Raw genomic sequence first — 13,002 nt, forward strand, 5'->3', positions numbered from 1 at the left:
TTCTCGAAAACTGCTTATCCTAACTACATTTTACATTTTCCCATAGTCTATACAGGTCCCATGGTCCATCAAGTTTCAATGGAATACATCTACCTAGAATGGATGCTACATAGTTCCAAGTGGTTTCAGCATATTGACACTGCTCAGACCAATGTAGCACCCATCAGTGTAATGACACTGCTCAGACCAATGTAGCACCCATCAGTATACTGACACTGCTCAGACCAATGTAGCACCCATCAGTATACTGACACTGCTCAGACTAATGTAGCACATGTAAGAATACTGACACTACTCTAACCTATGTAGCGTCCATTCTGGAGGATGTATTCGATTGAAACTTGGTATACACACTATATGGTCCATGGGGAAAAAAAGAAAATTCAATAAAAAGCACCACTTTTTCATCTGGTGGTCGAAAATTAAGCAATTACTTTTTTTTTAAATTTCATAAATCTCTCTCCCCGGTCTCGTCAAGATATCCTAAAAATTTGAATGTATTCGGCTAAGCAGCTTTTGAGAAAAACTACTTAGTACAAGAACTTTAATTATAATCACCCTGTATTTATATGACTAGTTATTATGATTAATTATAACTAAAGTCATAATTACCATTTTTTCTTAAATTTATGAAATCTTAATCCTTGACTTCAGTAAAGAATAAAAATTCAAATACATTAAAAGTACAAGGAAAAACAGGGAATAATAAAAAAAAGCTGTATGGCCAAAATAATGATATGTTCCATAAAATACAGGTCACATGGCTTGCGAGCAGCAGAAATACTGCATATCTGGCTCACAGACAGAAAAAGTTGTGCACCCCTGGTATGAGACACACTTACACATGCACCTCGTAAACATTTCTCTGAGGAATTTCTAACAAATCCTATATGCCGGAACATGGTTCTGTGTGTATGTATGGCTTTAACATATTTTATGGTGTCAAAATTATGCATGTTTAGTGTCCCAATGGTGCTGCCATCTATCAACATTAGAAGTGAAAATGGCAACTACCTAAATCACAAGTTATGTAAGTATCGTGTTGAAGATATACCTGCTCTCTCTCTGCAAAGGGTATAAAAATTATGTTACGACGTATTTGATAGCATATACAAACTGTGTGAAGGAAGAGTGAGCATGTCTTCTATGCTAGCAAACACAATAAGAGTATCATTCACAATAGATAATTTTTCTGCAATTATTACTGACCTGTACACACAGAATAATTTTTAGAACCAACGTGAATTGCCTTTCTAATGCAGTCGAAAATTTGACTTGATTTCTTGACATCTGAAAAAAAGAAATCATTAAACACTTCAAGACCTTAACTAATTTTACCTTTCATCCCTAAATTTTGCTTTTATCATAATAGGAGGTCAATTAGAAAACAAATGGCAAAGAAGTTAAAATTTTCTCTCATTTTTTCAATGACTGGAATATTAATTTTGTGGGCTTTTTTTCATATTTCTAGTTTTAAATACCAAAATCACTAGAAATTTTCCCTGGTAATAAAAATGACATAGTGGGAGTAGTGGTTATTCAGAATGCTAAAGGAGTCGTTCAAATATTACGTCAGCATCGATGGGGGGTTTCCGATTTGCTGACAAGATGGGGGAGGGTTAATGATGCTATCATCAACCACTCTTTATAAAAATACTAAATATTCTTAATGGCATCTTACTCGGTGTGCCAAAAATGAGAAAACCTATCGATAGTTCGTGGGCACCTGAACTAACATTCTCCCTATTAATAAGTCCCCTACAGAACAACTTTAGTGATCTCTAAATGTTTTGTGGATCCAAGTGATCTGGAAATGTGTCCAGGCCGCTAGAATGCTTTGGAACTGTGCCACACATCACTCAAGTGATCTGTTGGATTGTTTCCCTTTTTTTTCTCTCCATGCACGTGCGGGAACCGGTTGTTCTGACGCTGTATGCAAATCGGCGGCGGCGTGCTCTCACCCTCAAGAGAGCACGGATATATAGACTGGTTTTTTTCTCTATATGATGTGATGTCTGCTTTTTCGGCATGTATGTATGTCGGGATTCGATTTGTTAACAAAAATTATCTTGTTTTTTTTTTTGCAACTTTTATGAAATAAAAGTTAGAGTTCAGAATGAACTTCCGATCGTTGTTTTTTTTTCTTCAGCTCAGTCCGCACGCTCTGCCCCCAACAAGATCCATAATTATGCCGCGGATCACCTAAGTAATCTGGGGATGTGCTGCGGGTAACTTGAGTGATGTAGAACCACACTGGGGGAGGGGCTGCTTAAGTGCTCTAAAACTGTGCCATATGTCACTCAAGGGATCTCTAAATGTGCTATGGATCACTTAAGTGTTTAAGTGACCCGCGACACAGTTCCAGAACAATCTGTAAATGTGTCGCTTAGTTCATTTTTACAAAATTAGGTTTTAGAACAGTATGTGTACACATTGAGCTTTGCAACAAGTGCTCAAAATTCTTACTATTAAGTTATGCATGCTTGAGAGTGCTGTTATATCTGATGGAGGACACTGTTCACCAGCGCTATAGTTGGAATGCAGCGCTAGTCATTTATAGTTCTTATTACTTATTGAGAGCATGCAACAATTTATGAACACTGAAATGGCGGACATGCACTTTACATATGATGCAGTTGACAGCAAGAGAAGGACTACGGCACAGTTGCATGCTGAACAGAAGTGTACCCCGTCACCAAATGTTTAGGAATGTGCACCGTAACCCGTGTGAATTCAGGAATTCAGGACATTCAGCAGCAGCAGATACATAGCGGCCATGAATGACACGCACAACTGCCTTAGAAGAATGCCTCTTCTACGGAGCGTCTTTTACTTGACATTGCGTCAAGTGGAAGAAGCTCCTGGTACAAGCACACAAACCATTGCCCGTGATATTGCAGTATCTTAATCCAGTGTGCACACATTACACAGGGAGCATTTACATCCATATCATTTGCAACGGGTCCAGTCATTGCAGTATAAGAATTATCCTCGACATGTGGAATTCGCACACAGGTACTTGGACAAATGGAACAAGAACCCAGCGTTTCCAACCTTCATTCTGTTCACAGATGAAGCCATTTTCTCTCGTGAAGGGATCTTCAATCAACACAATGTTCATGTGTGGAGCCACGACAACCCACGAAGTATGCACCCACATGCTGTCCAAAAACACTTCTCCATGAATGCATGGGCGGGTATTATTGGTGATTACTTAATTGGCACCTACCTCTTACCACCCCAACTAGATGGCCGTAAGTATCACGTTTTTATGGAGGTGGTACTACGGGAATTACTCAACATTGTTCCTGTGTCTATTCTGAATGCAATGTGGTTCTAAAATGATGGGGCTTCAGCTCATTTTTTCCATGTCATGATTACTTGAACTTATTTGAGCCTCTGTGGATTGGGCATGGTGGAACCATCCTATGGCCATCACGATCACCCGATTTATCTAGCCCAGATTTCTTCTTGTGGGGGACCCTGAAAGCCATGATCTATGAGATGCCCATTGACTCTGACACAGACCTCATCACAAGGATCTCCATCACAGTTGCAAACGTCCACAAAATGCCAGGTATTTTTGAAGGGGTTTGACAATCAATGCATCACCATTGTGAAGAATGCATAACTGTACATGATAAAAACTTTGAGCACTTGTTGTGAAACTTGACGTGTACATATACTGTCCTCGTGTAAAGTATTGCTAAATAAAGAGTTTTACCACCCATTATTGGCTTGTCATTTCTGCATCTTTGTTTATCCTCCAGCTGAGCAGGTTGGGGTTTCCTGCGATTCTGTTTTGTTCTTGTGTTTTCTACCTCCTATAAAAATCTGTACATTGAGTTTTGAATCTCCCTGTATAGATTGACACAGGACTGGATAAGTGCCAGGTTGCCATTGTCACTAAAAAATTGGCATTGGTATGAAAAATTTTCTTTGTGTAGTTACTAAATTGTAGGCTGAGAGCAGGAGTTTAGAATGTATAACAGTATCAGGGCTCCCTTCAAAAAATTAGAAAAAGTGGACAGGGGAGGGTACCTCCCTTAGAAAACATAATCATAGCAATAAAAAAATCCCTAAAAATTTTCAAACATTTTGAAAAAATTTGAAAAATTAAAAAAAAAAAATTCATAGCACACAATTTCAGTATCCTGTAAGATTGACTCGAGCCAAAGCAAAATGACAGAAATGACTTGGTAACAAAAACAATTTTTAGCCAAAAAATACGGTATTAGCAACCACATATAATTCTTCTCTCTCGTCACAATATATATTACATACTTTTTTGGAGTCCACAGTCTAGTCTATCAACTCTTTTCGACAATGCACACAGCAAATTATGAAGGCATGCAAGTTTCTAAGAATGACGCTCTTTCAACACCACTTCCAAGAGCACAGTGCAAAATGTATAAATTACAAGGTCCGATATAAATAAGTCAAGGTGAACTAGATAGTTTTATTACACATTTTCCATCTGTTTTTTAAAAGGATTTGTTTAAATTTTAACGCTCAATGTCAGTGTAATTGTTTTTGACAAATGAAGCACTTTCATTTTTGGCTCTGCTGAGCATTGTAAATACTGTTTATGCCTCTGCATGCCCTAAAAATACAGAAGACAATTGAATGTTTTTGGATATCATCAAAGTCAAAAAACTTAGAATAGGCCTATGTACCCAACTGCTTTGTTATGAGAACTGTTGTGTCACCTATACACAAAATGTGCACCATAACTTTGAATGTGCACCATAATTTTGAATGATTAATGTTAGTTACTATCCAAGATCAAAAAAGCAGTAAATACAAAATTATTATTCTTCCAATCAGGTAAAAATGAATCACCTTCATTCTAAGAAGATACAGAACTGTTGTTTTTTTAATGTACATACACTTAAATTCTGTATCACTCACATTTCTTTAAAAGTTGTGCAATTCAACCATGTTGGTTTAATTTTCTTGCTTCCAAACTTTAATATTGTGGTCTACAAACTTCAATATACCCATCTTCTTGATGGGAAGTGAGACAGGGACATTCTCTGGAGAATATTCTCTCAAAGGACTACTATTACAAATTACTAGAGAATATTCTTATACAAAAATAATAATAATTCTCAAGTTATTTATTGAGATTTGATGCTCATATTTTTATGGGCATCTTTTTCTCAGCCACCTCGTTGGGCATTTTGCCTGTTGTGGCGTTGTACTTGTATTTGCATTATTTATTATAATGCATGTTATTACATATATTCTTGATAATACTCTCTGGAAAGATTTCGGTAACTGAAGAATATTCTCATCGAGGAGAATATTCTCTGGAAGGACTATTATTAATAACTTCAGAATAATTAGTATTATTTTCTGTAAGAATATTCCCCAGTAATTTATGAAAGTAGTCCTTCCAGAGAATATTCTCAAGGATATCATATGTAACTATATTATAAATAAGGGAATATTCTCATCAAGAACTTATAAGAATATTGTGAAGTTATTTATAATAGTAGTCCTAGCAGAGAATATTCTAAAATATTCTCCTCGATGAGAATATTCTCCGAAAGATTATTCTCGAGAATTTTACATCTCTACAAAACCCTTTTCCCCCATTTCTTATAGATTCGAAAAGTACCTTCTGTATCAGAGACAGCAAAATTATACAGATGCTCTTTCAAACCCAACAAGCAACCAACCACAACAGATGCCTCTGGTTTCTTCGTCTTTGCATTTATCTAAAAAATATATAATTACTTTGCATACACTGTTGTTATCTACATACTATCTATCTTGTTACTACATACACTCCTAATAAATATCACCAAAATATGAATTTGTAATTGGAACCAATACTTGTGAATAAAATAATTTTAGAATTCAAAAAATAAATCTATTGAATTTATATAATTATTCTCTGTACACAAAAATTTGCCACTTTAATTCGCAATCCTTATTTTTTTTCTCACTTCACTTCAAAATCTGGTGATATCTCAGCTAATGAATGCCTCAAGTAGGCTTATGAATTTTTTGGCTAACTAAGTTTTTTTTAAATGTTTTTCTGCCTCAGCTAGCAAACATGGATTGTTCATATCAATGCATTTTACATCCAGCTTTCTGTATATCTTGCATTAACAAGTGGAGAGCGACATTATGTCATACAATATATTTTGATTGATATGGATGCATGCAGGGCTGTCTCAACGCATGGTCAGGGGCCTCAAGAGAAGTGGGGTCTCAGAAAAACGAGCAATAGTTGCGTTTTTTGAGAATTTTCCAGGTAGCGCCTCAGAAAAATTAATTAGCCCGGAAGCCCATGATGACTTAAGACGGTCCTGGATGCATGTGATAATATAAAACTGGTTTTGTAAGCTAAATTTCTGTGCAAAATCAAAATGAATTCAATGAGTAACAGTTACTTATGTGTGTGAGCCAGATTAATTTATTTTCACCTCGGAATCAATTTCAAGATACACCATTCAGAAAAATTGAGCCATTTTATGTAAAATGAATAGTTAAGGTTAGAGGAAAAATTAAAACAACAAAAAACTAAACAAAACTAAACAGTCCTGTTCTTCTAGGAACTTCTATCTGCATATGTGTGAGAGAGAAATGAGCTAACTATATCACATAGCACACCACCTCACACAGTTTTTTTCATTATAGCTGATGAATCCAACTACATAGCGTACATGGTGTAAAATAAAAAGACGTTCAGTTTTTCCATCTTGCTTTAAACTCCTTCAACCAATTGTGAAGTTGCATCTCAGCTTTCGGCCAGTTTCTATTTTCTTTATAGTTATTCTTTGTGTTTTATGAAACTTACTTTCCAGTTTTGGGCTGTTCATGGAACAAATTAAATGAATTTCCATAGAAACCTATGAAAAATCCTGATTTGGCTAAAGAATGTGATTCTGGAACTAATTATTTTGATTAGCCGAGGCATCGCTGCATTTGCCCAAATGTTCTTACTTAATCCTAGACTAATGATGGGCAAACTACGGCCCACTTAGGGGTTTTATTCAGGCCGCTGCAGATTTCAAAATAATAGTATAAATTTTCAAGATCAGTTTTAAAAAATTCATTTAACAAAGTTGTTTTTGGTTTTTTTCACATATGGAAGATATACAGTCGAATCCGATTATAACAAACTCCAAGAGACTGGAGAAATTATTTTGTTATAACAAAATTTCTTTATAAAGGAATTTCAGGTTGTTTGCATTGTTTCTATGTAAACTTATTTGAGGGATTAGAAAAGTGTTCATTAATACAAGATTTTTGCTATAACTGTATTCTTTAAAACGAGATTTGGCTGTAGTTGTGAGAATTTAAATTGAAATTGATTTAAAACTTTCGCATATGTAAAAATATTACACTTATGCAATGAATATGCATAAAGTAATTAAAATATATCTATTTATGCACATTTTATATACATTATTACACTATTTATACACAATTGTTAGGGATAAACTTTTGTGTCTCATTTGAAATGAAACCGTGGCAGTCTTCAAAGAATACAACACATTCCGCCACTTAATTTCTGAGCATAAAAATTTCAATTACCGTATTTTCCCATATTAGCTGGCATGTCGGGAAACAACAAAATAGACCAGTATGCAGAGAAATTTCAGTAAGTGATTCTAAAAAATGCTTAAATATCTTTATTTTAAAAATCCATTGAATTGGTTGAATCCATTGAATTGAAAATCCATTGAGTCGTGAGCAGAGCAGACCACAACATTCAAAAAGTTGTTGTCTCTCGAGTTTTATATTATTACAACATGCCAGCTAATGCGGGTGAATACAATATGAATCAATGTCCAACCATGTCCAGCCTGCCGAAATTTTTTCTTTTTGTTCTTTGGCCCGCTACTACAAAAGTTTACCCATCACTGTTCTAGACAAATGACTCACAATTGTAACAAAAGATAACCAAACAATGATTTGTGATTTAGATCATGGCGACTACTAAACAGCTATTCAATGTAACATAAAAAAAATTACAGTAAAAAAAAAAACCTTAACATCGCAGTAATTTAATGATTACCTGAAATCAGCTTTAAAAAAGATTAACCAAACCTGAGCTTGCAATTCTTGCAGGAAAACCATCAGCATCCTGTCAGCATATACTTCAAAATCTTCCGGGTAGTAATGAGATATTATACCCAGAATGCACAAGACATTTTCTTTCACTAGAAAAAAAATATGTGCATGTAAAATGTTTTGAGAAGCAGAATTGTTCTAGTCTGAAAATTTTTGAGCATTAATGTTTCAGGGAATTCTTTTCTTAAACACAAAACACAAAAATATCAGAAAAAAAAATTCCAATATTTCTCAGAATAAATGCTACAGTGAAGGAAAAAAACACATTAAAAAAATGTTTGTAAGTATTTACTGCAAACAATTGTACTACTATAATGTAGAATCTACTGCGACAAATAATATAACTGATCCTTCTGTATTATATGCTATTTTTATTATCAACTAAGATAAATAATAAGAAAATCTTTCTAGGCGTACCAGTTGATGGAAGCTTTGACCGTTTTGTCAGCTGAAGATACAAATCTTCGATCAATTGTTTTATGCATAATTTTTCTCTAACGTCAGTGTTGTGACACAATTCCAACACCTAAAATGAAACATTTTGTACCGAAAATGCATTGTCTTCAATATGGCATTGCATATACTTAACCAAAGGTTACAATATGCACGCAATTTTCATTTAAATGAACTTGATGAGATAAAAAAATTTTCCATTTCTAAGGTATTTTTAGACTGCTGATTTAAAAACTGGTGTTACTTTTGCTGGATTGGCTCTAGTTTTTTAAATAATGCATATTCTTCCCTATTTCAGTGTAGTTTGTATTACTATTGAAATTTAATTTTCACTTAATCTCAAAAACTAAAGCCAGTTTGACAAAACCAATGCCAGATTCGGATTCAGCACTCTAAAATCACTAAAATATCTTTGAGAACAAAAGCAATATTGAGCAGTGTGATCTATGTTATTTTTATGGGGAAAAAAAAGCTTATTACCTTTGACAATGTGACTAAAGCAGCTTTTTTTACTGTTGCTGAACCATCGTGTTGTTTCATGTATATTTGACAAACATCCTGCAGAAAAATCCAAACCACAAAATGAGATTCTCATACAGATGATACCTTAAATGGAAAGCAATCCCCCTTTTGTTTTGTCAAAAACATTCATTAAATTATTATTCATTATTACATGAATTTTCTTATAAATTATCATTAGCTTGACCCTTTCCCTGGCACAATTCATTTCACAGGCCTGCATTAGAAATGCAATAGTAGAAATCACAAAGAACTCCCTTCAAGGTGTGTCTAAGTTACACTACATGTACTATGCCTTTTCTTAGAGAGATTTAATGTGCGAAAAGGATGACAGGTGATAATGATTTATGCGACAAGCAATGAAACAACTGCTCATGACAATTCGTACATGGTAGATACATCAAGAGACATGTTTCACACCTTTGGGGCTACTCATATGACAGAAAGCTGTTATGTAATCGCAACCGGTTTGTTCATTCACTTGCAAATGAAAAAAATACAAAACTTGGAATAAATGATAAATGCATATACCTTGATTTCTAGCCCATAAGAGATAACAGCCGTTTTCATAAGATCCATGAAATCATCAAGAAACTTGAATGCGTTTGTTGCCAATGGCTGCAAATACAAAATACCATTGTTACATTTCAGTATTTATTTCATATAACTTCCAATTAGTGTGAGGTAGCTTCAATAACTTAATTCCTATCAATAATTAGAAACGATAGATTTTCATCAAGCAAATTATACCATCATACAAAGTCACTTCATTCCCTAAACAAAAGTGTGAAAATACAGTAATACTTCAACTTAGGTCAACCCACATTTCTATCCTTTTGTCCTAAAAATGATCACTCTCTCAACTATGCACATTGAATATGGGTAAGAAAGAACAGGGTGACCATAATTTACAGAACATTCAAACATTCCTGTATTTTCCTGCAGTTTTTGCCATCCCAATTTTTTTTTTTTTTACACTAGTGATTCAGCATAGGTAAAAACAAATACAGTAAATTATAATCGTTAAATACAACAGATTATAGACATTAAATTTTAATGAAAATTATTTAACTGATTATTTCAACCATATATCAGTGGAAAAATTCACCTCAACTTACACTGCTAGTTTTGGAACAAATTACTAACGCAAATTTGGGTGTCTCCGTAGTTCTATCATTGCCACCACCAAAGACTTTATATTGATATATATATAATGTGCAAAGCCCTTGGGAAAAGTTCTGCTAAAAAAAAGCTGCACACTTTGGCTGAAAGCTCTAGCTGCACACAAAGCACCAAGGGCTGCGCAGAGCACCGGTTGAGAACTGATCTAAAAAAACCTATGAAATATGTTTTTGCAATAAAAACATAATATTTCAATATTTCATCGACTTGAAGAAATAGCCGCTGTGGTAGTTGAGTGGTCAGTGACGGACTCACATCGCGAGGTCTCAGGTTTCAACCTCCACTGGCACCCCCAACCCTCACTTGCTGAAGTTGATTTTCTGCAGTTCCCACCTTCGACACCCGAACGTGAGCTGATCTCCCTGTTAAAAAGTCTTGCCACAGGCCAACAATGGTACACATATCCAATCATTACACTTCACTTCTGATGGCAGCAATGAAAAATCAGACAACACTAGATGCACATCAAGACTGTTAGGTACTCACACTTCTGGCACAACTCACTTGGTAGTAAATTTCCCATGGCGATAGACCAGAGTTGTGCTGGGTTTGAGAGAAAAAAAGAACTTGAAGAAAAGGAAAATAAAAGTAAGAATGTTTAGTTTGATGATTCAAAGGACAAACTAAATGCCAGCAAATAAATATTCGAGAATAGAAGCATATCTTACCACAATATCCTTGTCTCCTTGCAGAGTAAGAAGAGTTCTTAAAAATACAGTGACGCCATAGGTGCTTGAAAAAATGTGATTGCATATATTAGCTGGAATAGAAATCGAAAAGAAATTAGTAAAAAAATTTCAATAGTGTATTTTTTTGAAGAAATTCAGATGTTTTAACTAAAGATGTAAAATTATCAAGAATAATCTATCGGAGAATATTCTCTCTCATCAAGGAGAATATTCTCTGCTAGGATTACTATTATAAATAACTTTCACAATATTTTTATAAGTTCTTGATGAGAATATTCTTCTCTTATTTATAATATAGTTACATAAAATATCCTTGAGAATATTCTCTGGAAGGACTACTTTCATAAATTAATGGGGAATGTTCTTACAGAAAATAAGAATTATTCTGAAGTTATTAATAATAGTCCTTCCAGAGAATATTCTCCTCGATGAGAATATTCTTCAGTTACCGAAATCTTTCCAGAGAGTATTATCAAGAATATATGTAATAACATGCATTATAATAAGTAATGTAACTTAGAATGAAGGTGATTATATAAGGCGAACTAAACGTTGTCATTGGAGGTGATTATACCAAAAATTGTTTTGTTGTAAATGTTTCAGGCAATGAAAACAGATTTAAATTTCACAATATAAATAAAATTAAGCAAAAAAATTAAATTATTTAAAAGAAAAATTAATATTCTTGATTATTCCCCAATTTTTACATCCAGGAGAATATTCTCTCACCTCACACATCTCTAGTTTTAACACTTATTTTTCTTGTTTTTGCCGCTTATGCAAGTCTAAGTAGCGCTTTTGTTCTTTTCAGTTTCAAGCATTTTTGAATGTTTGATCTTGCTTCTTTTACTGAAATTTACCCATTTCATATTTAAAATGATGTGTTTCTTTTTGAGTTTGCTCTTGATTAGCCTATATTACCTTAATTTGATTCAACATACTTGAGATAACTTCTCAAAGTCATTCCTATAATATTTATTAGAAATTCTCAGAAATATAATAATAATAAAAAAAATTAGACTTAAATTATTTTCAACTTAAATTACAGAAATAAAAACTATAAAATAATTATTAAACTATTAGAAATTTAATAGAATGATTTAATTTTCACAAAAAATTCAATTTGAGTACATTTGTTTTCCCTCTTTATTTTTAACTGATTTGTGATTGCTCCGTAAATATCATTTTCCAGCATCTTGCTATTCAAAGACTGAAAATCGGTCAATTTTCAGTCCCTCGTTTTAATTCCAAGTTTTCTATTATTCATTCTTTTGATATGCCATTCCCCTTTACACCATTCACCGAACTGTTTAGTGTTTAATGGGAATATGGTTTCCAAATGAGCATTAATTAAAATGACTTTGTCTAGACCATAGTTTTCCAACCTTTTTTGTCCCATCGCCTCCGCCTTCAGAAATTTTTTTCTCCCACCACCCCCAACGCAATCTAACCCATAGGATCCCATGTTATACCTGTAGCTTCTACTGCCCCCCCCCCCCCAGAGGACGTTAATGCCCAAGATGGGAATCACTGATCTAGACCATGGTCGTGGTTGGTTTGAAAAGAACGAAAAGATAATTCATGTAAGTGTTGTGATCTATCTTCCAAATCAAAAATGAGAATGAAAAAATAGAAATCTTTTCTGCAAATTTCAAAACTATGACTGTATTGGATGGAATAATATGCAGAAACAATTGTAATTTCTGATTCATTTCACCTAACTGAAACACCACTCAGATTGCATACAATAAATATGCGTAAGTTTATAAAGTAAGTGAATATAAAGTCCAGGATAAGAGCTTTAATGACCAAATTGCCTATGTTATATCTCACAGGCACATACCTATAGGGTGGGGTTGGTCATCCTGATCACCCCCCCCCCAAGCAAAATGTGAATATAATATTGCATTCAATAAAATTGTTTAATTACTCGCATCAATATTTTTGATTGAATAACAAATTCAAGAAAACTTGAACTAAAAAATAGAAAGAAACGGGACATTTTTCTCAGAAAAAGTTGAAAGAGAAAGAAAACCATGATTGCCCCGAAAATACAGGATGTGTGGTC

The 13,002-nt window shown here is 34.0% G+C and overlaps 1 protein-coding gene across 1 annotated transcript in view; it reads right to left on the minus strand.

The window, feature by feature from the left end:
- LOC149066979 (DNA-dependent protein kinase catalytic subunit-like) overlaps window positions 1-13,002 on the minus strand; it is a 133,420-nt gene that overhangs the window by 119,252 nt on the left and 1,166 nt on the right. Inside the window, exons 2-8 of the mRNA XM_089252858.1 lie at window positions 10,914-11,005; window positions 9,595-9,681; window positions 9,025-9,102; window positions 8,509-8,617; window positions 8,068-8,180; window positions 5,624-5,723; window positions 1,210-1,290 (exon numbers count right to left, since the gene is read on the minus strand). Of these exons, the coding sequence (XP_089108984.1) occupies window positions 1,210-1,290; window positions 5,624-5,723; window positions 8,068-8,180; window positions 8,509-8,617; window positions 9,025-9,102; window positions 9,595-9,681; window positions 10,914-11,005 (660 nt within the window). The remainder of the gene's footprint in view (window positions 1-1,209; window positions 1,291-5,623; window positions 5,724-8,067; window positions 8,181-8,508; window positions 8,618-9,024; window positions 9,103-9,594; window positions 9,682-10,913; window positions 11,006-13,002) is intronic.

This window comes from Pholcus phalangioides, unplaced genomic scaffold, assembly GCF_987345545.1.
Source record: "Pholcus phalangioides strain wild (caught in Gottingen) unplaced genomic scaffold, Ppha-v1.0 ptg000031l_1, whole genome shotgun sequence".
In the NCBI taxonomy this organism is placed as follows: Eukaryota; Metazoa; Arthropoda; class Arachnida; order Araneae; family Pholcidae; genus Pholcus; species Pholcus phalangioides.